This window comes from Arachis ipaensis, chromosome B07 (genome assembly GCF_000816755.2).
Source record: "Arachis ipaensis cultivar K30076 chromosome B07, Araip1.1, whole genome shotgun sequence".
Lineage (NCBI taxonomy): Eukaryota > Viridiplantae > Streptophyta > Magnoliopsida > Fabales > Fabaceae > Arachis > Arachis ipaensis.
The window spans coordinates 726,246-751,158 of NC_029791.2; the positions used below are offsets into that span (position 1 = coordinate 726,246).

The following is a 24,913-nucleotide window of genomic DNA, read 5'->3' on the forward strand; positions in this document are numbered from 1 at the left end:
ATAGACCCGGTCATTATTTCGGGTCGGGTCCGAGTCATAGCTCGGGCCACCCGAAATTGGCCCGGTGGCCCGGTCACCATACACAATAAATATTTTGTATTATTAGTGATGGATGATGGCTATTATTATGTGGAATTTAAGTATTGTAAACCTTAATATTTTGTGTTATTAGTCATTATATATAAGACTATAAGTTAATGTTTTATATTTAAAATGTATAAGACTTTAGACTAATGCATAATATTGTGTTATTTGTATTGATTTAAATATTTGGTGTTATTAAGCAATATTAGTATTGATTATGGTTATGCTTTAATTTTAGAGAAGAGTTGGTTCTTGTTATATTTTTCTAAGTGAATTTTACCATGTCAAATAATGGTTGGAGTCTTGGAAATTTGGATATTTTTACATGCTAACTTATAAGAAGGTATCAAGGTAATATAATGTTAATGGTCCGGTTTTCACCCGGTATAGTTGTGGCCCGAAAGGGTATAGGTTTCATCGGGTTTAGGGTCGGGTTCAGGTCTCAAAAATGGACCCGGTACATATTCGGGTCGGGTTTGGATCACATCAAACCCGGTTTCACCCGGCCCATGCACACCCTTAGCGGCAACAGAGGGAAGAATGAACACGACGGCAGAGTTACGGAAAGGAACGCCGCAAATAGAGAGCACGACGCGGTGAGGGTGATGGCACGGTGAGGTGTGACGATGCAGTGAGAAGGGAAGTCGCGAGTGGGTGGCTACAGAGAGGTTGGATGGAGTATAGCGTTAGGGATCATTGAATTGAAGAAGGATTATGCAAATGAAGATTAGGAATTTTGGATTTCTATATATATATGTATTGGGTTTCGGGGATTAGCGGGGACGGGGTGGGAACGGGGCGGGATCTCCGCTTGAGTCCTGCACCTGCCTCGGAAAAATTTTGTCCCCCATCCCCATCCTTGCAAGAAAAATTCCCCACAGTTGGATCCCCATTCGAAACAGTTTTCGCAGAAATTTCTGCGCCCCATAGAGTTTTGCCATCCCGACAGGTCATATTCAGATTTAGAAATGGACTGCCACAAAAAATAATTAAAAGATGTTGAGCTAAGAATCAAACTTCTAGAAACAATTTTTGTAAAATTAAGTACTTATTGTTTCCCTAAAATAATATATTCCTAAACATGCTATAGCCATGTGCTTCACCAACAGGAACAGGCAAAGAAATTGTTATTATATTCTTAGTTTTTCCTAATGTCAGATGCTCTTCTAACTCGGAGTGGATCCTCTCTAATAGAAAAAAAATTGAATGATGTCTAGTGTATAGTCTAACTCTTCATTGCTTTCTCTCTCCGCTCGAGTTCTGCACCTGCCTCGGAAAAATTTTGTCCCCCGTCCCCATCCTTGCAAGAAAAATTCCCCACAGTTGGATCCCCATTCGAAACAGTTCTCGCAGAGATTCCCGCGCCTCATAGAGTTTTGCCATCCTGACAGGTCATATTCAGATTTAGAAATGGACTGCACAAAAAATAATTAAAAGATGTTGAGCTAAGAATCAAACTTCTAGAAACAATTTTTGTAAAATTAAGTATTTATTGTTTCCCTAAAATAATATATTCCTAAACATGCTATAACCATGTGCTTCACCAACATGAACAGGCAAAGAAATTGTTACTATATTCTTAGCTTTTCCTAATGTCAGATGCTCTTCAAACTCGGAGTGGATCCTCTCTAATAGAAAAAAAATTGAATGTTATCTGGTGTATAATCTAACTCTTCATTGCTTTTTCTCTCCTATTTAATCGATCCATTTCACTTCCAACTCAACAGGGTTTTACTTTTACTCCCCCCCTAAATGGCAAAATAATTATTTATTTATCTTACTTCTCTCTTTTCTCCCCACCATTATTTTTTCTGTTGTAAAACACTTTTTCTTTTCTTGCATCTTGGTGGTGAATAAACGAATAAAAATCTAGACATGAAAACGCAGTAGCAAATTTCTCTTATTCAGAATTCAGAAGGAATCAACAATGTTGTATGCAACAAGGTTTAGGGTTTCTGTTCGTCAAATCCCTAATTTTGTTCCACTCTCCACTCTCCCTCCTTCCTGGACAAGCCTTCACTTTCATTCTGAGCCTCCATCCTTTGTTGAAGTTGACGATGCTGTTGATTCCTTTACTCGCATGCTCACTATGCGTCGTACTCCTCCCATCATCCAATTTAACAAGATTTTGGGATTCCTTGCCAAGACGAAGCATTTCCACACCGCCGTTTCCCTTTTTCAGCAATTGCAAGCCAGGGGAATCGCTCCCGACTTTTTTACTTTGAACATCTTAATCAATTGTTGTTGCGGCATGGGTCGTATGACGCTTGCTTTCTCTGTATTGGCCAAGATTTTCAGGATGGGTTTTCAGTCTAATACCATAACGTTCACAACAATCCTGAAAGGTCTCTGTTTCAGTGGTAATGTTGAAAAAGCGCTGCACTTCCATGACATAGTGCGGGATCAAGGATTTCAGCTTAATCAAGTCACCTATGGGACCTTGGTTAATGGACTCTGTAAGACCGGACACACAGCAGCTGCTATTCAAGTCATGAAAAAGATCCCACAGTATGGGATTGTTCCTAATGTTGTCATGTACAGCGCAATTATTGATAGCCTCTGCAAGGATACACTTGTAAGTGAGGCTTTTCATTTATACTCTGAAATGCTTGCTATGGGAATTTCTCCCAATGTTATCACTTACAGGACTCTGATTTATGGATTGTGCCTTGTGGGTCAATTTAAGGAAGCCCTTCATATACTAAATCATATGATGCTCAAAAACATTACTCCAGGTGTTCGGACCTATAGTATTTTGATCGATGGGCTATGCAAGGAAGGAAAGATCAAAGATGCTAACAACGTGTTGGCTGTGATGACAAAACATGGTGTGAAACCAAATGTGGTTACTTATAACAGCTTAATGGATGGGCATTGTTTGGTTAATCAGGTAAATAAGGCAAAATATGTATTCAACACAATGGCCCAAAGTAGTGTGTCTCCTGATGTTTGTAGTTACAATATCATGATTAATGGCTTGTGCAAAAGTAAAATGGTCAATGATGCCTTGAATCTCCTTGAAGAGATGCGTTGCAAGAACTTGGTTCCCGACATGTTTACTTACAATACTCTAATTGATGGCTTGGGAAAATCAGGGAGAATCCGTTGTGCTGCGGAGCTTCTTGAAAAGATGCATGATAGAGGTCAACATGCTGATATATTCACTTACAGTTCCTTGATGGATGCTTTGTTCAGTATGAAACAACATGACAAGGCACTTATGTTATTTAATCAAATGAAAGAGAGTGGCATTGATCCAGATATATATACATACAACATACTTATAGATGGCCTGTGCAAAAGTGGAAGACTTAAAAATGCAAAAGAGATATTTCAAGATCTTTCCAACAAAGGCTATCGTCCAGATGTGAAGACATACACCGTTATGATCAATGGGGTTTGCAAACAGGGACTGCTTCATGAAGCATTGGCTTTATTGTCGAGAATGGAAGACAATGGTTGCTTACCGGATGCTGTGACTTACGAAATAATCGTTCGTGCTCTGTTTGAAAGAGGTGAAAATGATAACGCCGAGAAACTTCTTCGTGAAATGATATCTAGAGGCCTATTGCAAGGATAAAAGTAAGTAAGATTCTTCTTGTTAGACATCACAAAATGTCGTTTGTATCTCTTTCTTTTTAACTTGTGTTTTGTTACCATATGCTCGATCATCTTTCCATTCCATATTAATGCTTTTAAATATTCACATGATTGTGATTCTTTATTCTGCTTTACCCACACCTAAGTGTTTTCTTTGCCGTTGCTTGTTTTACGGCATTTTCGGTGACTAGATGGCTGTTATATGTGGCTTGTCGGATCTATCATTGTTTCCTTTTTTGTTTTTGTAATTATATATGTGCATTGATGTTAATTTATTCCTAAGCTGAAATGGTTCTCTGATTTTCATCATTCAAAGGGAATCCTTGTTAGTTGTGAAGCTTCCCTGCACTCTTATTGTTTTTCAATCTTTTCATTTCCCCCATATTTAAAGTAAACTCCCATGCAGCAGCATACTGGCTATGAAATCTCAAATGTTATTTTGCAGCATATCATTAAGCTCTTTGAGATTGGACACTAATCTGCATAAGATTTAATAACTTTCTCAGTCTTAGACTGAGATTAAACTCAATTAATTAAAAATAGAGGCAAGAGCACAATGTTTGATGGGGATTACACAGCCTCAATAAAAAGAAAGGAAAAAATAAAATCTAAGCTGTAGATTCTGCTGCAGCTATTTTTGAGTCTTCAGTGACAGTTCCAATTAGGGAATGAAGTCAAAGTGGCAAGAACCATGACCTGCAATCAAAGGATCTATATTATTGTGTTGTCATCTACACAAATTTCTCAATAGAAGGACTCCTTATACTTTGTTCTGAAATAGTAGTTTATTTGAACAAAGTGGAACATGAAAAAACCAATATATCTAGAGACAAATTGTTTCGTGATTCATCAGTTATTTTAATATACCACTTTAACTAACAATGGAGGGAGTAACAGTTACTAGCTTGGATTGATTCCTTGACTTGTTTGCCAAGTTAATTTGCCTTTTCCTCCTTTTGATGGCATACATGTTATATATAACTAAGCATTTAGTAATTTTAATATTCCTAAACTTTTTACAATGTCACATGGCCTTCTATTCTTCTAGATCTGCTTTTGCATTCTGTGCCAATGTGAACATGCATATGTTCTACTTAAAAAGCATTATTATAATATTGTATAATGTATATGTTATCTAGAATCAGTTTAATTTAGAACTTACTAGGATCTGCTTCTGTTGTAATGGCAGAACCTCGGAAGAAACAAGAACCACCTCTGTGCTTGAACTTCTGAAAGTAGCTGTTGAAGGCATAGGAAGCATGGTCTTTCAAAGTGTTTTGATAATAGCATGGTTGGTTCACTTGGATTTTGCTACAATCTGCATCTCCACTTCCACAAGCCCAATTCAGCGCCGCCTGCAACTCATCGTCGCTTCTTTGCGGATCGGCTATGCACCGTTGCTCATATTCAGCAAACATTGCATCATGTGATCATAATACAGTGCAATTTAGGTAAAAAAAAAGGAACATTTATACACAAACATTTCTGGATATTTTAACAACACATGAACACTTATGTATATGATTACCCCTTTTTGGTGCAATCATGGATAGGAAAAGAATCAGAACCATTAACTTGGCCATTAATGTTTCCATTTCGGAGGAGAACCCTGAATAGTGAATAGGATAGCCAAGAAACTCGAAATTTAGTTGCATATATATATATATATATATATATATATATATATATAGTGAAGTTAATGGGAAATGGAAGTTATGGGCATGTTTGTGCTCTAGTGCTTCTAACGGCTAAGAAGGAATGTTCATATTCCATTTCAAGTGGACAGTCTGCACCAAGCAGGATCAGATTTTATGTGGGCCCACCATATGGGTGTGAAAATGTGATGAAAAATCTCATGAAAAAGGATCATGTGGTTAAATTATTAGTGACAAATTATGCTGCTTACCAGGTCACATTCAGATTTAGACATGAACTGCCACAAAAAAATAATTAATAGATGTTAAGCTAAGAATCAAACTTCTAGAAACAATTTTTGTAAAATTAAGTGCTTATTGTTTCCCTAAACATGCTATAGCCATGTGCTTCACCAACAGGCAAAGAAAGTGTTATTATATTCTTAGTTTTTCCTAATGTCAGATGCTCTTCCAACTCAACAAGGATTTACTAATATAAAAGCAATTTTTTAGATGTTACATGCCCTAATGCAATGTTTGTAGAAAAATAGTATCTGTAAACCAGCAACAATGAGATCATGAGCAAATAAATGGAGTTGTTAACTTGTTCTACAACTAGTTTTCTTTTCTTTATTACTTTTCCTTGATAGCTCGGCATGGAAAACACTTACAGTTGCAGGTTGGTTTGCAAGGGATCCTAATATTTTGGGCGTATACTTATGCAAGTACCATATATATTTCAACGCAATCCATAGTTGATGATTGTTTTCAGCAACTAAATGTCTGCTGAGAAGCTTTTTGGAAGTATGTTCTACTACTCCATTGTTTTTCGTCTCGAGTTCATTGTTAACATGTCCTTTTTCTTTCTGTATTTTTAATTATTCTTTTCTTTTGTAAATGAATATTACTTAGCTATTTTCTTGTGTTCTCTGGGGGACTATTTAGGTTCTAGTGTTCCTACATTGAAAGAGCTCCCCAGTCTAAAAACAAAAGGTGTACGTCCACCAACAAAGGCAACAACAATGAATTTTGCAATGAAATATGAAGAGGATAGAAGATAGGTGAGACTTAAAAAGAGAGACAACTTGGATAACCACACTAGCCGAGTCAAATTTCCAATTGAGATACAAAGTGGTAAATAACAACACTTCACTCAAACCCAAATCCCAAATACATTATAATAGTGGCCTGCACATTTTGTGACATCTATAAATAATCCAAGAAACATGAAGGTTTTGAACCTACTCATTTCTTGTTATAGTATTCATACAACATTGTGTTAGCTAGTATTGTTCAAGTTCTACATCACTAGTGTTATTGCCGAAAGTAATATAAGGTTCAATTTTGCTTTAGGTAAATACATGTACTACAAGTGATGTGAGATTGTGAGGTATAGTGCTCATGACTAAAGCTCAATATTTTGATTTTGGGAACATTGCTCCTTCAATCTACCTATTTATTCTTAATATATAAAAGTAAATGGATAAATTGACCCACATTATTTTTAATACTTCTTTCTCTTCATACTAATGCCATGTCAACAATATTGTTTATTTAGCAAAATTTTAGAATCAACCATTCAATTTTTTTCAAATCAACTATTATTCCAAATCAGCAAAAAAAATAAAGTAAAATATACAAGTAATAGAAATATATGTAACTTAGGGTACAAAATTACCAATGACATTGAATCCATATTCCTATCTTTATTATATCTTACCGTTATAAACAATACAATAAATTTTTATAACCCCAATAATTAATTTATTAATTTCTATAAATAACTCATTAAATGTAATAAATATCCATATTACAAATGTCATAATAATATTATTAATCATAATAAATTTTACGTTATAAATATTCAAATTCCATACTATCTGGACTATTTATATAGGTCTCTTATCACACTATTCCTTCAAATATCATCAAATTTAGCACAAGAAATTTATTTCGAAACTATACAACATCTCAAACTTACTCAATGGAGCATCATTCTTTGGACTACATAACTAAACAATCAGACAATTGGTTTATCAAAGTTCGCGTGATTCGTCAATGAAAAACATTAACACCTACAAATAAAGAGGAACTTTTTTGCTTAGAAATGATTATATTAGATGAAAAGATACAAAACAAACATATTTATTGTATTTTAAAGTTGAATTTACAAAAAAATATTTTAATTATTTTTGCTTTATATTTTTTAAATTGGATTTACGAAAAAATTCTTTAATTATTTTTACTTTTTATATTATTTTATAATACTTTATATATAATTGTATTTTAATATCGTTAAAATTATATTTCTTTCGATATGCTATTCATTGTTCCTTTTCTAATAACTTTAAAAAAAATAAATGTAATCAATTTTTTTTAACTAATTATTAACTACGATTTACTAACATTGTAGGGAATACCTCTTCATGTAATTGTGAAGAAAAATATGATGAACAAATTCAAACATTTGTTACAAAAAGAAAAGTCACTAATAAAAAATTTGAAAATAGAATATGCAAAAGATTTGTATAGACCAATTAAAGATAAGTAATTTCACTTTATACTATTTTAATTATTCTTATTAAAAATAACTTATTCAAAAAAAATTCTATACATTTGTTTTCTTTTTAATATAGATGTCATTAGAAAATTACATTCACATAAAGAAATTAAAAAATAAACCATACAAATTCAAGATACATCTTCAAAATTTAATTCTATAAAATATAACCATTTTTAATATTTATCATATACTATAATTAATTTATCACAATGCATGAATCTCATTAGTTTTCAATAAAAGCAGGAGCAAGTTTATAAAAAGTACTACCCTCAAAATAAACCAATAAAAATATTGACATGTAAAAGCAGTAGCGGATTTCTCTTATTCAGAATTCAGAAGGAATCAACAATGTTGTATGCAACAAGGTTTATGGTTTCTGTTCGTCAAATCCCTAATTTTGTTCCACTCTCCACTCTTCCTCCTTCCTGGACAAGCCTTCACTTTCATTCTGAGCCTCCATCCCTTGCTGAAGTTGACGATGCTGTTGATTCCTTTACTCGCATGCTCACTATGCGTCGTACTCCTCCCATCATCCAATTTAACAAGATTTTGGGATCCCTTGCCAAGACGAAGCATTTCCACGCCGCCGTTTCCCTTTTTCAGCAATTGCAAGCCAGGGGAATCGCTCCCGACTTTTTTACTTTAAACATCTTAATCAATTGTTGTTGCGGCATGGGTCGTATGACGCTTGCTTTCTCTGTATTGGCCAAGATTTTCAGGATGGGTTTTCAGTCTAATACCATAACGTTCACAACAATCCTGAAAGGTCTCTGTCTCTGTGGTAATGTTGAAAAAGCAATGCACTTCCATGATATAGTGCGGGATCATGGATTTCAGCTTAATGAAGTCACCTATGGGACCTTGGTTAATGGACTTTGTAAGGCCGGACACACAGCAGCTGCTATTCAAGTGTTGAAAAAGATCCCACAGTATGGGATTGTTCCTAATGTTGTCATGTACAGCGCAATTATTGATAGCCTCTGCAAGGATACACTTGTAAGTGAGGCTTTTCATTTATACTCTGAAATGCTTGCTATGGGAATTTCTCCCAATGTTATCACTTACAGGACTCTGATTTATGGATTGTGCCTCGTGGGTCAATTTAAGGCAGCCATTCATATACTAAATCATATGATGCTCAAAAACATTACTCCAGGTGTTCGGACCTATAGTATTTTGATCGATGGGCTATGCAAGGAAGGAAAGATCAAAGATGCTAACAACGTGTTGGCTGTGATGACAAAACATGGTGTGAAACCAGATGTGGTTACTTATAACAGCTTAATGGATGGGTATTGTTTGGTTAAGCAGGTAAATAAGGCAAAATATGTATTCAACACAATGGCCCAAAGTAGTGTGTCTCCTAATGTTTGTAGTTACAATATTATGATTAATGGCTTGTGCAAAAGTAAAATGGTCAATGATGCCTTGAATCTCCTTGAAGAGATGCGTTGCAAGAACTTGGTTCCCGACATATTTACTTACACTACTTTAATTGATGGCTTGGGAAAATCAAGGAGAATCCTTTGTGCTGTGGAGCTTCTTGAAAAGATGCATGATAGAGGTCAACATGCTGATATATTCACTTACAATTCCTTGCTGGATGCTTTGTTCAGTATGAAACAACATGACAAGGCACTTATGTTATTCAATCAAATGAAAGAGAGTGGTATTGATCCAAATATATATACATACAGCATACTTATAGATGGCTTGTGCAAAAGTGGAAGACTTGAAAATGCAAAAGAGATATTTCAAGATCTTTCCATTAAAGGCTATCGTCCAGATGTGAAGACATACACCATTATCGTCCAGATCTTTCCATTTCATATTAATGCCTTTAAATATTCACATGATTGTGATTCTTTATTCTGCTTTACCCACACCTAAGTGTTTTCTTTGCCGTTGCTTGTTTTACGGCATTTTCGGTGACTAGATGGCTGTTATATGTGGCTTGGCGGATCTATCATTGTTTGCTTTTGTGTTTTTGTAATTATATATGTGCATTGATGTTAATTTATTCCTAAGCTGAAATGGTTCTGATCTTCATCATTCAAAGGGAATCCTTGTTAGTTGTGAAGCTTCCCTGCACTCTTATTGTCTTTCAATCGTTTCATTTCCCCCATATTTAAAGTAAACTCCCATGCAGCAGCATACTGGCTATGAAATCTCAAAAGTTATTTTGCAAAATATCATTAAGCTCTTTGAGATTGGACACTAATCTGCATAAGATTTAATAACTTTCTCAGTCTTAGACTGAGATTAAACTCAATTAATTAAGAATAGAGTCAAGAGCACAATGCTTGATGGGGATTACACAGCCTCAATAAAAAGAAAGGAAAAGATAAAATCTAAGCTGTAGATTCTGCTGCAGCTATTTTTGAGTCTTCAGTGACAGTTCCAATTAGGGAATCAAGTCAAAGTGGCAAGAACCATGACCTGCAATCAAAGGATATATATTATTGTGTTACCGTCTACACAAATTTCTCAATAGAAGGACTCGTTATACCTTGTTCTGAAATAGTAGTTTATTGGAACAAAGTGGTACATGAAAAAACCGATATATCTTGAGACAAATTGTCTCGTGATTCATCGGTTATTTTAATATACCACTTTAATTAACAATGGAGGGAGTAACAGTTAATAGCTTGGATTGATTCCTTGACTTGTTTGCCAAGTTAATTTGCCTTTTCCTCCTTTTGATGGCATACATGTTATATATAACTAAGCATTTAGTCAATTTTAATATTCCTAAACTTTTTACAATGTCACATGGCCTTCTATTCTTCTAGATCTGCTTTTGCACTCTGTGCCAATCTGAACATGCATATGTTCTACTTAAAAAGCATTATTATAATATTTTATAATGTATATTTTGTCTAGAATCAGTTTAATTTAGAACTTACTAGGATCTGCTTCTGTTGTAATGGCAGCACCTCTGAAGAAACAAGAACCACCTCTGTGCTTGAACTTCTGAAAGTAGCTGTTGAAGGCATAGGAAGCATGGTCTTTCAAAGTGTTTGGATAATAGCATGGTTGGTTCACTTGGATTTTGCTACAATCTGCACCTCCACTTCCACAAGCCCAGTTCAGCGCTGCCTGCAACTCATCGTCGCTGCTTTGCGGATCAGCTATGCACCATTGCTCATATTCAGCAAACACTGCATCATGTGATCATAATATAATGCAATTAGGTAAAAAAATGAACATTTATACACAAACATTGGTGGATATTTTAACAACACATGAACATTTATGTATATGATTACCCCTTTTTGGTGCAATCATGGATAGGAAAAGAATCAGAACCATTAACTTGGCCATTAATGTTTCCATTTTGGAGGAGATAGAAGCCTAGCCGATAAGAACTCTGAATAGTGAATAGGATAGCCAAGAAACTAGAAATTTAGTTGCATATATATTATATAGTGAAGTTAATGGGAAATGGAAGTTATGGGCATGTGTTGTGTGCTTCTAACGGCTAAGAAGGAATTTTCATATTCCATTGCAAGTGGACACTCTGCACAAGCAGGATCAGATTTTATGTGGGCCCCACCTTAAGGGTGGGAAAATGTGATGAAAAATCTCATGAAAAAGGATCATGTGGTTAAATTATTAGTGACAAATTATGCTGCTTACACAGGTCACATTCAGATTTAGAAATGAACTGCCACAAAAAAATAATTAAAAGATGTTAAGCTAAGAATCAAACTTCTAGAAGCAATTTTTGTAAAATTAAGTGCTTATTGTTTCCCTAAAATAATATGTTCCTAAACATGCTATAGTCATGTGCTTCACCAACAGGCAAAGAAAGTGTTATTATATTCTTAGCTTTTCCTAATGTCAGATGCTCTTACAACTCAACAAGGATATACTTTTACTTTTCCCCCTCTAAATGGCAAAATAATTATTTATTTATCTTACTTTTTTCCCCACCATTATTTTTTGTGTTGTAGAACCCTTTTTCTTTTCTTGCCCCTTATTGGTGAATTTCAAATTCTGTTGGTGGTCATTTTCTGCTGTATCTGATACATCTATTTTAGATCCATAAACAGCTGTAAAGAATGGCATCAACACTTGATAAATACTTATGGAAAAGACTTAGATTGGCACTTCTTAAGGGTAAGTGGAACACTTGCAATAATATATAATACATAACAAGACATCCTTTGATTCTACCTATATTCTATAACAACTTTGCTTTACATGTTACTTACAAAGTCCTGAGGGTTCAAAGGTTTACCATCTCCTTTCATCTTGGCCCCAAAGATTAAATAAATGATATCTCACTATAGCAATATAGCATTTTTACCTTATCCTACTTACTCAGAATGAGTATATACAGAGAAAAAAATGAGATAAGCAGCAGGAACAAAATCGGTTATCTACAGTTATGTCTTATGTTGAACACTTGAATTCCTCGTGTTCTGCAATGAGCGATGATTAGTATGAATCACACCAGTCTAAGCAACATAGCCTCCCCCAAACAACTGATTCTTGTTAAATAATTGCACTCCAAATCTGCTTCCTGATCAGGAAAAAGAAAAACAACAACTAATTAAATGTTGCATCTTAGTGACCAAAAAGTTTCTACTTGCTTAAATGTGTATGGTATGTACTTCTAATAACAGAGACACCGAATAAGGCACGCACCATCGCTAATGAGGCCATAGTGGAGAACCTCAAAGATTCAGCTTCGACGCTGGCATGGATGTCATGTTTAGAAACACATCAGCTGTGGTGTCTCCAGCTATTAAAACACAGTTGAAATTAATCCAGCTGAGATCTCATGCAATGGAAAACCGACATTTTGTCGTAAATCATGGGTTGCATGTGTAATACATGCCAGAGGTTACTCAATAGTTGTCAACAGGGTGCCTGCACTAATAATCAAATAACACAATCACATACTTCCACACTATGAACTAGGCTTGAAGAAGCGCGCCATGGCCGTGTAGAGCTGCTCTTCCTCGAACGGCTTTGACACATAGCCATCCATCCCACACTTTTTGCACTCTTCATTTGAAGCCTGAGTTACATCAGCTGTCATTGCTAGTATTGGAATGTGCCAGTAAAAGATATCCCCAAACATTTCAGCTGATGCTTCCCCACATGCAATTTTCTCATTTACGTCGTTCTCTAGGATGCGGATTTGCCTTGTCACTTCAAAACTGCACCAATCAAGATGAAATTAATACTTATAAATCACACCTTATTCATAGATCCTGAGGTCTAACATCCTATCTAAAATCATTCAAAATTCAATAGATTTCTTGCATTAAACTTGCTGGCCATCCACCAAATCTGAAAAAACATAGCAATCAGACAAAAGGACTATATCCCTATACCATTTCCCACTTAGATGTCTAAATAAGGAAGTTTTCCAAAATGAGCACAGAATAAGGCAGTTTTGTTCTAATCACTATCAACAGTGTAGACCTAGAGAAAAATTAGTTCAGGTTTGAATAGTCTAAGCAGTAGGTCATTAAAATCTTCTATAAGAAAGTAAAACAAGGTTATAACCTAAATTTTGATTTCAGTCAATTACAATCCAAGTTTGCTAAATGCGTTTTTCTCCGGTGAGAAGTAGACTTACTAGACCAGTTACCTGTTCTTATGGGGGCAACTATAGCAGATTCATTGCATTCAAAAGCAAGAAACAAACTGAGAATTGTGAAAATAGAAAGATCAATTACCCATCCATTTCTGGCATTTGGAGATCCATGAAACAAGCATCAAAATTGTGCGGTGGCTTAAGCATCTGTAGAGCAGCCCTGCCACCCTCAACACAAGTAACTGTTGCCCCATATTTCTGTAAAACACCTTCTGCAACTTTTCTGTTCACTGCATTATCATCAACCACCAAAATTCTTTTCTGTAATAATAGATTCCCAAGTTTGGATACTTTCTTCCTATTTATTTGCCTTTTTTCAATTCCAAGGGATTCTCTATAGGAGCAAACCAAAACACTGAGCCAAAAAGGCTTCATTAATATATCATCAATGACACCATTTGTCTTGAGCTCATCACATTCGTTCGGGCTAAGGTGTGTGGCCAGGAGAAAAACTTTTGGAAAGTTTATTCGGTCTCCATTGATGCCATTCTTTTTCTGTTTCTTGATGGAGTATAAGGTGCTACTTTCCTTATCCCAAGCATCCTTGTCTATCAGAATCATCGCAAACTGCTTCGACACTCTGAAGGAATAAATACAATCAAACTATGTGCACTTGCAACAAGTAAATGAATAAATTAACCTAAACTAGAAGAGAATCTATAATCCATTTTGATGGAATGAACATTATTTCGATGATTTGACAAAAGCTTTTCTCCAGACAAACCAGATGAACAGTAATATATGAGAACAGTTCAATATGCAAAACATACTCTATGATTTTGCTTGTCAAATATATACTGTAATATCATCTGTTTAATTAGTAAATGACTAGTAAAGAAAAACATTCTAAGGCAGCAATAGAACTTAGAAGCAGCTACCTTTAAATTTAGAGAAACAGCTAATTCGAAGTGTTTTAGAGTGATCTAATATCATTAAGGAATGCCTTGGATTAAATAGGAAAATTATTATGTTTCAATGTGCACATATACCTCATGTTGCAAGAACCAGTTAGACAAGAACATGCAGATTTCAAACTTGACATAACATCCACCGACATCCCCAACCTCTGTAGATAATATCTTGTGACCTCAGCTCGAATTTTTCTTCTATCTACCACTAATGCTCTCAACCCTTGCAACTGTGAATCAAATGTACTGAAATTCTGCCACTTTGCATCCAAAGATGTGGTTTCTCCTTTTCTGAAAGTTGCAGTAAATGTAAAAGTACTGCCAGTTCCAGGCTCACTAACAAAACCAATTTCTCCTCCCATGAGCTCAACAAGACATTTACTAATGCTCAGTCCTATTCCAGTTCCACCATATGTTCGAGAGGTCGAACTATCGGCCTGCATAAAACGTGTGAATATACGGCTTTGCGCATCAATAGGAATTCCTATACCTGTATCCTCAACTGTTACTAGTAACTGAATCAATTCAGGCTCTTCCATCAAATCCATACTATTTAACTTTTTAAAGTTGGCCCAACTTTTCCATCGGTTTCCTACAGCGAACCCACTTAATGTATTATATGTATTGTCTGACAAATCATGATCCAATTTTAAGCCTTCCCTCAGCACTGCATCCATGCCATGAAGTGGGTTCTTCACTTCATTTGCCAGATGAACAGAGACAAACACATGTCCTTTATCATGAGTGAACTGAAATGTATCAAGTAAGCTAATTAACAAAGATGATTTAATAATTGTTTATTAAACGTTAAGAGTGTTTATGTATTATTGTGATGCCTGTCCATTGCATGGATCTATCACTATCATTGTGTGACTTCCAAGAGAGAAAATGTTATATCAAAAACTGAAAGTTATTTCAAGAACATGTGGGAAGTATACGATGGATCAAAAGGAAATATACAAGGTGAAACATCGCAAACCTTGAGTGAATTGCCAACAAGATTGGTAATTATTTGCCAGAACCGTTTAGGATCGCCAATGACAACTTTGGGTACTTCATTGGATGCATAAACAGCCAACTGTATTCACCCCAAATTGAGAACAAAGATTTATGTAAGGCTTATTACTCATGTTATGAGACATATAGAACTAAGGTAGCTGAAAGAGAGGATCTCACCTCAATTCCTTTTTCTTTAGCTTTTCCCGAGAAAAGTGATAGAACTTCCTCTAGAATAGCATGTGGATCAAAAGCTACAGCTTCAAGTTCAAGCTTGCCTGCCTCAATCTTAGCCTGATCAAGAACCTCATTTATCACTGATATAAGATCCTTACCACTCTTATGCGCAGTTTGGGCATAATCCATCTGATTTTCATCAAGTTCAGTGTCCATCAACATTTGCAGCATACCTGGGAAATGATTTTAAACACTTGATATCACATACTATTGACAAGAACAGGTTTCCTATGATAACATCAAATGTTTTCAGTTACCTAAAACACCATTCATTGGAGTCCTGATCTCATGAGAAACTGTTGCAAGAAACTGCAAAAGTGGAAACAATCCTTCGAGGTTAAGACAAAAATATTAATCTAACTCGTAAAAGCAAAAATATTATATAATTTATAACAAAGAATTCTGATGTTGAATCTGCTTTTGAGAAATCACAATATTCTAACCATCACTCAAATATTACTTTGCATGACAGAAAGCAACAATCCAAGAAATATATAGCACCTGAGATTTTGCAACATCTGCAGCTTCAGCACGAACTTTCAGCTCCTCCATTTTTTGAGTGTCATCCTCCACCTTTTCTATTCGTTTTATGGCTACATAATATATATAACCAATAAGCAAAACGATGAGAAATATGCCAACCGAGTAATTGATTGCTTTCCAAGGTAGAGGAGGCCTCTGCTTGAACCTAAAATAAAAAAGGAAAAATTAAAAGTAAAGATATTAGGACCTGTGTTGATATGTGATACCAACTCTTTGGACATAAGACACTTTTAAGTGAAAGAAAAACCTGCAGTGCATTTCATGTTTTCGAAGTGGATCCCCAAAATCTAGACTGTTTATACGTAGTAGTCCAGTATCAGCAACATCAGTACCATACATTGTGATCGGTGCAGATGCGTTGGTTGTATCATAAACATTTACAACAATTATTTGCTTGCTTGCAAGTTGGTGGAGAAGCTTGTCCACCAGTGATCGAACATCATATGATGCACCCAGGTACCTTCCAATAAAGAAGTACCAATACACACATTACTGAGTTTGTGATCAATTTCTTTTCATATTAAGAGGAAATATACATGGTTCAAGGTTATGTAAAGCTATAATTAGATAAAATTACCCCACAGTAGCTTCGATTCGCTGCTCTGGTGTAGCATCTGCAGGAACATTGCTGTTATAAACAGCAAATGTAAGTACAACACCAAGGTGATTTGATTTTAGAAGTTTAAAAGGGGATGTCAGAACCCCCTTTCCTGTTGCCCTTGCTCGCAAGATATTCTCACGGTCCTCCTATATAACAACAACAATAATAATAATAATAATAATAATAATAATAATAATAAAGGACAAAAGTTAAGATCCTTCTGATTGAAATTTTCCCATGAAAGTTTTCTGTCTAGTACAGAAACACTTATGATAAGAGCATCAACATGAATGTATTAGAAAATGAGGATTATTTGGAGGCAATAGAAAGATAAAAGAAAGGCACACCTTCCCTGACATCATGTCAATAGACACAATATGAGAAACCGTTTCTTGAGCAAAAATCACTGGTGCATATTCATCCTGAATGGGCGCCGGATCCAATTTTTCTGGAATACAATCTTGGACTAGTGCTTCATTCTCAGTTTCCATTTTCTTAATAGTCCACCCGTGCTGCTTCTCAAACTCCACCCTATCAGAGTGGAGAACTTTCTTAGCATAAGCAACACCACTAGTAAGTGGTCTCTCAAATGCAGTAGTCTCAGTATATTCTCCAAAAATTGTCTGCAGTAAAACCGGAACTCCAAGGTTATGCTATCTTTAATTGATATGTATGTATTCAAAACTAAAAGGGAAGGAGCTACTGTGCCTCCCCACTAGTTTACATATATAACTTACAAATTTCCATCATTACTACACTATCACACAAGTACTTCGGCTAGATTTCCTTACACTGTCAAAAAGCTATGACTAAAAACAATGTAAAGTATTAGACATTGGACCATGATTAATTCTACATGGAATGGACTAAGAATAAGCATAAGAGATTGATGTCATGAAATCTACCTGGTCCATTGCAGATGGATGTTTACCATGGTGAAATGTAGAAACAAGAACAGCCAGAGCATGAACATGGTTCATGCTGACATTAAACTGATCTTGAAGCATACGGGCACGCTCATCACACATATTGGTAAGCATTTCTTCTCTTGTCTGCTTAAAGTCGGTGTATAAGTCACAGAATAACCAAATGGAAAAAAGTATTCCAAGTGACAAGAATATAGCTAGCGACCATTTCCTCCAAGTCCCAACACTCTTTAAAGGGTTCCGGGATAAATCTCGCAGCTGCTTTTGATGACTAACTTGATGTCCCTCAACTAGCTTCTGCTTTTGAATTCTTAGTAAACAGAATCCAGACAAATTGCATGATATTATAATTCCTACAAGGACCCACCAGTACTCTTTAACCAAATTTAATGAACTTGTATAGTCCATAATTGCAGAGACATGCAGTTCCCATGACTGCAACATGTTCTGAAGAATCAAAATAAAAGAGCAATATTATTATATTGTGGATGTAACTGTTTCATATAAGCATGTGTCAAGTATCAACTTCATGCTTTCTCAGTTACTGCTCAAGCTAAAATGCAATCTGTCTACAACTATGGCCGCAAAGGCTCTACTTGAATCAACTTTAATTAAAATTCTCTGCCTTTTAAAGATATGCCTTTACATAATAATGTTATGGGAATGTAAAACAAATGGCACAAAATGCTCCTTAAAATCTAATAAGAATGTTAAGGTGTGGTTAGGCAATTTAGGGAATTATCTAATTATGTGTTCAAGTTCTTAATCGTTTAGTTCCTAACCCAGCATCCACCATCTCAGCAATTTTTCAGGAAATGATACACAAGAAAAGCCTAATGCTCATGAACCCTTTAACAGGTTGAGCAGTTTGAAATGGGAATGGTAATTCAGCTAGAATTCAAAGGTACTAACTACTAACTATTTTGCAAAGAATTGACGCAGTAACTACTAAACTTTATATATATATATGTTCCTCAGCTTTGGTAAAGACTCTACCTTTCCACAGAACAGAAAATCAACCAAATTGGACGAAAGTAGAGAGTGTGATGCCAACAATACGTATTTTTTAAATGGAAATGATAATTGAATCCTTGTCCGGACATAATCCTCGAGAATTGGGCATTGTTCTATAGGTTCTACAGTGTCTGCAAAACATCTATGCTTCTTTTGTAACTCCTGATTCTCTGGACAACAAACTAACTGTGGATTGCAGGTTATGCCACTGTTTAACAGCATTTGTAGTCTTCTTTCATCAATACAGTTGGAGAAAATCTGCATTACATACTAGTAATAAGGCACAGGACAAAGAACACCACTTTGTTTACCTCTCATTCATATCTTGTGGCAAAAGCATCAGAAGACAATAGTTTATGTTCTCATTATTTGACAATTTTTTACTTCAGCTCAAAGTTATAATCGAACAAGTCAAAAATTCAATGAGAATAACACTAAACTAAAAGAAAGAACAGTGTGTACAGAAGAAGCCAGCTAATTCAAGGTTCTAAGCAGAAGTAGCTGTCCTCAACAACCATATTTTCCAGCTTCCAAGCTAGAAACCAAGAAAATTAAATACAGAAGAGTAGCTAAGTGCATGTTATCACCTGATCTGATCCAGATAATAGGGAAGCCAAAGCATGAAGCTGCTTCCTGCTAATGTTGTATCTTTGTAGCAAGATTCTTGAACTCTCTTCACAAGCAGCTTCTTTCTCCTTGCTCATCAAATACTCACTATTCTTGAAACTCAAGAAAAACCCGAAACTTGCTATGATAACACCAAAAACAATCAAAAGGAGCAAGGGCTTCCTCCTCCATGTTGTCCTATGAGGAGAATTAGACCCATTTAGAGGCTCATTGACCTTCCATGACTTCATGCTTGGTTGCAACCTCCCATTTGATCCTGAAATTCTTTTATTCACAGACATCTTCTTTCCTTTTTCCAAATTCAGCAACCTGTCTTTATCTTCTTCACAAACTCACTTGAAGATTCAAATTTAAGAAGGCTCCAGCTTTCAGCAGAACATTCCAAAAAACAGCACCACCAAAAGCACCCCACCATGAATCTTCAAATTGCTTAACCACAAAAGAAAAAACTGAAGCAGACCCAGAAATTCTGCCAGCAATCCAGCTCCAAAAACTCATAAAGTTTGATGCTTTATGATGTTTCCCTTCAACAGAACCAAACAAAGACTAGAACTTTGAATGCAATCCACTTCATATCTCAACAAACCAGCTCAAATCAGACACTGTGGTAGTGGTCCAAGGTTGTTGTTGTTGTTGATGTTGTTGTTATCTATGTTGGTGCAGCAGTCAGAGTGTGGCTTTTTATGTATATGATGATGAAAAGGGAGAGGTTGGAAGAGTAACAAGGGCATTTGGGTGGGGGTAATGGTAATAATCACTCACACAACAGCACAAGAAGCTGAATCAGAACCAGTTGTCATTTTGGCAATCTCACTCACTGAGACAACAAATTTTTGTTTGTTGAGAGAATGAGGATAGCAAAGTTTTGTTCTTTTTCCAATAACAAACACTTTCTGCCTCACTCAGCTCTGAACACCCAAAAGAAGCATCAAGTTTGGAACAAAAAAAAAATCTCAAAGAGAAAGGGTTCCCATCACCACCTTACAAATGCTCATAATAACTTCAATTTTTATTTTTTATTTTCTATTTTTTATTTTCTCTCTCTCTCCCAGTTTGGTGTGCAGCATTTGAGTATGGATCATGATTATCTCATCATCTGGTGGGGAAGGTTTAACCAAAAGCAAACAAAAATTCCAAGATTATAAAAAGAAAGGCTAAATATTTTTGGAAGAAGAAAAGAAAAATGTTTTCATTATTGTTATTATTATTATTATTATTATTATTATTATTATTATTAATTATTAATTAACTTTTTCTGCTGTTTATTTAACTTGTGTTTTGGTGTTATGCTCTTTTGCAAGAGTTGAAAAAGACCACACCATTGAGTGTTTAAAGATGGGGTACTCACAACTGTGAACTGTGGCACTGCAGAAATACGGACTTATGAGTGACAGAAAAAAAGATAAAGAGAGAGTCAGAAGAAAAGATGTGAGAAGAAATGGTTCTGGTGAAACCGTGAGTGTGAGACACAAACATTTCTAACATTGAAACAGGGAAATAAGGGTAAAAATGCCATTGCACACTTCTCTTTTTCTATTTCCCAGTTTCATCACAAGTAGTAATATGCCATGCTCACTGCTCTTTCTTTAGGGTGGATCCAAACACTTTTCACTCCACCGTGGAACTAGGATTTCTTAAACAATTTAGATAGATTTAGTTATTTTGTTACTTCTTACGGTTTTACCGAATGACTTGAATCTGTAATCTCTAGGTGAGTATGAGAAGATTATGTTATTTGAACTATAATTTGTTGACAATCTAATTAGATCTTTGACAGTATGTATTTTAAAAAAAAATATTCTATTAATTTTAATATTTTTGACACACAAAAAATCTAATTATAAAATTAAAAATATTTGAGATTTTTTTTTTGCAGTGATCTTTACTCTTTTCTAAAGTGTGTAGGTTAAAAAAATGCAACAAAAAAAAGAGATCAAGGTTGTAATTAAAAAATACTTGAAGGACAAGATGTAATATATTTTAAGGTTTAAGAGACTATGTAAGTAAGTTGGACTAATTTGCAAATGATGGAAAATTCAAGGAGTTGGAGTGCAATGAAAATAGATTCTTTTCAGTTTTTTTAATATTTGAGAGAATAAAGTATAATTTTTTATCTTTAATTATATAAATAGGACCAAAAATAAATAAGAGAAAACAATAAAAAGTGAGATTAAATACTGAATACCATTTTTTTTTTTTTTCATTGGAGAGGATCCACCCGAGTGCAATTAATCTAACATAAAGTGACACTAATTGTGAGTTTATGACACAAGTATTGCAAAATATTATGTGGTGTAGGGTGGAGAAGGGTCCATAGTAAGAGAAGCTAGGCAGGGGTCAAAAGTACTAGAAGGAAGAGTGGGCCATTCATTGTTACAGAGGGGTAGTGACTAATGTGCGCATGGTGTTAAAAGATTCCTGTGTGATTGGAATCAATGGTTTTCAAGAAATTATAAAGGTTTGTAATGGGGGCATAAAAAAAATTGAATGTCGGCTATATACCTTAACCACCAAAATATATAATAATCATAATAATATTAATAATAATGAAATTAAACAAAGTGAGAATCAACAAGAAATGGTACTAAACAAAGTGGCAATTTGATTAAAAACTACTATCAAAAGCATAATTGGTTTGACCATCATTGCAAGGATATTATTATATTAAGCTGATTTTTATATTATTGTTTATTATTATATGTATTAAGTTAATCTTAATTAGGTGGTGATCAAACACACAAAATGCCCTTGTAGTTTAGATCTTTGGATTTCTTGCATTTAGGGTTAATTAAGAATCATTATAGGGTGATGATGAAGAATTTTGGTTTAATGAGAAAATAGTAATTTACAAAATGCTATATTTGCAAAGTTGTAGCTACTATTTATGGTTAAATATAATTTTATTAATATTTTCTAAACCGTTGTCTTTCTCTGTTTCTCAAAACAGCTTTATCAGTGATCCAACATATTTATGGTTCTTAAATAATGTGTTGATGATGTAAGCACAACTTGTTGACTTGTACTCTTTATCTATTTGTTTAATTGTTTATTTATGTAGTTATTTATTTTTTACTCACAAAAAAATATAAAATAAAAAAAAAAGATAAATAGGTTCCTAACCTTTTGTTCTGCGAACATTTTTGTTTTTGACCATCGAAAAATACTTTTAAATTTCTGACTTTCACAAAATTTGGACGGATCAGTCTCTGACGGAGGCATTTGGACGGATCAGTCCCTGACAGAAGTATTTGGACGGAATGACTGATCTGTCCAAATTTTGTAAAAGTCAGAAACTTAAAAATATTTTTCAATGGTCAAAAACGAAAATATTCACGAGACAATAAGTCAGGACCTATTTGTCCTTTTCTCAAAATAAAATTACCTAAGAAAAGAGAGAAGAAAAATATAGGAACATAAATAGAAGCTAAAAGTGGTAGAAAGATAATGATGTATAGAAGCTTGAAGCTTTCCCTTTCATTCAAATTGATAACTTCATATGCTATAATCATCACCACAATGAAACCCATCCATTGAGTTTGATCGATTGGTCGTTTTCATTGGTGAAAAATTATCGTACACGCATTGCATTCCCCCATCAAGTTATTAAATTCGTGAGTTAATAATTAGCTCCTTGGGTATAATTTATTTTTAATGCAATTTGGAATATACTTGACCAAGATAACTATTCATTATACATTATCCATTTATTAAATTTGATAGATCTAAGAATAATATTTCGGTTGTAATTCAAATCACAAGTTAAAAAACGATCATTTCTAATATTCAAAGTGAATATATAAGAGAAGTTACATATTTATAATACCGAATTATACTTGTATTAGAAGATTTTTAAAGACTAGTTCAAAAATTAAGCATTTTATTTATTTAGGGGTGGCAACATGTACCCTATTCGCGGGTAGGGTAGGGTGCGGGTTGAGTATCAACTCTACCCGACCAACCCGCACCTTATATATGTATATACTTATATAAAAATATGTTGCAAGTGAATATTGAACCAAAGAGTTCTCACTAAATACAAAAGATTCTTAGTCATTAAAAGAAGATTATTAATTGATAATTTAATATCTTTTTTTAACATAAAAGTCAGTTCTATTTTAAAATATCATCAAGTTATATAATAATGTTGTATCTTTTTTGTAATCCGCGGATAGAGTCGAGTATCCGCGAGTTAAGAGCGGGTAGAGTTAGGGTTTGGATATTCTCAACCCACGGGTAGGATTAGGGTTGACTCCAAACCCTACCCTACCCTACCCATTGCCACCCCTAGATTTAGGGGTGTGCATGGCCCGGCCCGACCCGAAAACCCGACCCGGTCCCGAACACTTTAAGGGCTATTTTAGTGTGATTTCACCGGGTCTAGGGCCGGGTAAGGGTCTCAAAAATAGACCCGGTCATTATTTCGGGTCGGGTCCGTGCCATCACCCGAAACCGGCTCGGTAGCCCGGTCATCATACACAATTAATATTTTGTGTTATTAGTGATGGATAATGGCTATTCTTATATAGAATTTAAGTATTATAAACCTTAATATTTTGTGTTATTAGTTATTATAAGACTATAAGTTAATATTTTATGTTTAAAATGCATAAGATTTTAGACTAATGCATAATATTGTGTTATTTATATTGATTTAAATATTTGGTGTTATTAGACAATATTAGTATTGATTATGGTTATGCTTTAATTTTAGAGAAGAGTTGGTTCTTGTTATATTTTTTTAAGTGAATTTTACAATATCAAATAATGTTGGAGTCTTGAAAATTTGGATATTTTCACATGCTAGTTTATAAGAAGGTATCAAGGTAATATAATGTTAATGGCCCGGTTTTTACCCGGTATAATCGTGGCCCGAAAATGTATAGGTTTCATCGGGTCTAGAGCCGAATTCGGGTCTAATAAATAAGCTCGGTATATATTTCGGGTCGGATTTATGTCACATTAAACTCGGTTTCATTCGACCCATACACACCCCTACCTAGATTTATTCATATGAGGAACGAGAACAATATAAAATTTTAAAATATTTTTTGAGGAAAACTTTATTTCCATTAAAAAAATACAAAATTATAATATTTGTTAATAGAACTAATAATAATGTTTCGTTCATTATTTTCAAGAGAGAAGAAAACAATATTTATTAACCCTAATATAAATAAATACTAAATAGTGTTACTTTCTTGCGCCGGAAAATTGAAAGTCTAGATAGACATAAGGTGGCTGTAAATTTAATTAAATCAAAACCCAAATCTTAGGAAGAAAAAGAGATAAAAACCCCACCATCCAAAATGGATCTATGATCTATCAAAAGAAAGTAGCTATCGCCAGAAGGAAAAAAAATTTCCAATCATCAAAGTATATACATACATTACATGGTTTAAAATTATGTAGGGCCATGCTTCATTGTAATCCACTTTGATATAATAACATTTTGGAAGCCTTGTTATTTTCCTCTTCCCAACTTTTCTTTTCACTTCTTGCTGTGGAAACTAAACTACCATGCTATAACTATATGATTATTTAATATTAATATTAATATTTAGGAAGC

General features: G+C 34.6%; 4 protein-coding genes and 1 long non-coding RNA gene across 10 annotated transcripts; 2 read left to right on the plus strand and 3 right to left on the minus strand.

Moving 5' to 3' along the window:
• LOC107608598 (pentatricopeptide repeat-containing protein At1g12620-like) lies at window positions 1,836–11,084 on the plus strand. 5 transcript variants are annotated; one of them, XM_021106835.1, is made up of 3 exons: window positions 1,836–2,659; window positions 2,771–3,666; window positions 4,874–5,266. In XM_021106835.1, the coding sequence occupies exons 1-2, from the start codon at window positions 2,012–2,014 to the stop codon at window positions 3,662–3,664; spliced, it is 1,542 nt and encodes a 513-aa protein (XP_020962494.1). In that variant the 5' UTR covers window positions 1,836–2,011; the 3' UTR covers window positions 3,665–3,666; window positions 4,874–5,266. The 5 variants fall into 5 exon arrangements, with proteins under 5 accessions (XP_020962494.1, XP_020962493.1, XP_016165830.1 ...); XM_021106834.1 differs by lacking the exon at window positions 4,874–5,266 and adding an exon at window positions 10,765–11,084 and having other exon boundaries at window positions 1,840–3,666; XM_016310344.2 differs by lacking the exon at window positions 4,874–5,266 and adding an exon at window positions 10,815–11,084 and having other exon boundaries at window positions 1,841–3,666.
• On the minus strand, window positions 4,103–5,014 carry LOC110264768. Its single transcript, XR_002350944.1, has 2 exons — window positions 4,877–5,014; window positions 4,103–4,841 (listed from the first exon to the last, which is right to left on the minus strand). It is a non-coding gene; the product is annotated as an uncharacterized LOC110264768 (long non-coding RNA).
• LOC107608601 (pentatricopeptide repeat-containing protein At1g12620-like) lies at window positions 8,148–9,893 on the plus strand. Its single transcript, XM_021106836.1, has 2 exons — window positions 8,148–8,877; window positions 8,989–9,893. Exons 1-2 carry the CDS (start codon window positions 8,230–8,232, stop codon window positions 9,769–9,771), a joined length of 1,431 nt encoding a protein of 476 aa, XP_020962495.1. The 5' UTR covers window positions 8,148–8,229; the 3' UTR covers window positions 9,772–9,893.
• LOC107608603 (glucan endo-1,3-beta-glucosidase 4) lies at window positions 10,109–11,287 on the minus strand. The gene is made up of 3 exons (XM_016310354.2): window positions 11,151–11,287; window positions 10,788–11,042; window positions 10,109–10,320 (listed from the first exon to the last, which is right to left on the minus strand). Exons 1-3 carry the CDS (start codon window positions 11,215–11,217, stop codon window positions 10,286–10,288), a joined length of 357 nt encoding a protein of 118 aa, XP_016165840.1. The 5' UTR covers window positions 11,218–11,287; the 3' UTR covers window positions 10,109–10,285.
• Window positions 11,965–20,501, minus strand: LOC107608596 (histidine kinase 2). 2 transcript variants are annotated; one of them, XM_016310342.2, is made up of 14 exons: window positions 19,308–20,498; window positions 18,703–18,978; window positions 17,686–18,153; window positions 17,128–17,403; window positions 16,757–16,926; window positions 16,427–16,639; window positions 16,138–16,324; window positions 15,894–15,945; window positions 15,580–15,809; window positions 15,383–15,481; window positions 14,485–15,152; window positions 13,578–14,075; window positions 12,535–13,052; window positions 11,965–12,409 (listed from the first exon to the last, which is right to left on the minus strand). In XM_016310342.2, exons 1-13 carry the CDS (start codon window positions 19,626–19,628, stop codon window positions 12,800–12,802), a joined length of 3,711 nt encoding a protein of 1,236 aa, XP_016165828.1. In that variant the 5' UTR covers window positions 19,629–20,498; the 3' UTR covers window positions 11,965–12,409; window positions 12,535–12,799. The 2 variants fall into 2 exon arrangements, with proteins under 2 accessions (XP_016165828.1, XP_020962492.1); XM_021106833.1 differs by lacking the exon at window positions 15,383–15,481 and having other exon boundaries at window positions 19,308–20,501.

Coding starts and splice junctions, on each gene's coding strand:
- LOC107608603 (XM_016310354.2), bottom strand. CDS start 11,217: ATGGAAACATTAATGGCCAAGTTAATGGTTCTGATTCTTTTCCTATCC. Junction 11,043..11,150: donor CATGATTGCACCAAAAAGGG/GTAATCATATAC, acceptor CACATGATGCAG/TGTTTGCTGAATATGAGCAA. Junction 10,321..10,787: donor TACAACAGAAGCAGATCCTA/GTAAGTTCTAAA, acceptor CTTTGATTGCAG/GTCATGGTTCTTGCCACTTT.
- LOC107608601 (XM_021106836.1), top strand. CDS start 8,230: ATGTTGTATGCAACAAGGTTTATGGTTTCTGTTCGTCAAATCCCTAAT. Junction 8,878..8,988: donor GCCTCTGCAAGGATACACTT/GTAAGTGAGGCT, acceptor GGTCAATTTAAG/GCAGCCATTCATATACTAAA.
- LOC107608598 (XM_021106834.1), top strand. CDS start 2,012: ATGTTGTATGCAACAAGGTTTAGGGTTTCTGTTCGTCAAATCCCTAAT.
- LOC107608596 (XM_016310342.2), bottom strand. CDS start 19,628: ATGTCTGTGAATAAAAGAATTTCAGGATCAAATGGGAGGTTGCAACCA. Junction 18,154..18,702: donor ATTTTCTGTTCTGTGGAAAG/GTAGAGTCTTTA, acceptor TTGATTCTTCAG/AACATGTTGCAGTCATGGGA. Junction 15,946..16,137: donor CAGATGTTGCAAAATCTCAG/GTGCTATATATT, acceptor CCACTTTTGCAG/TTTCTTGCAACAGTTTCTCA.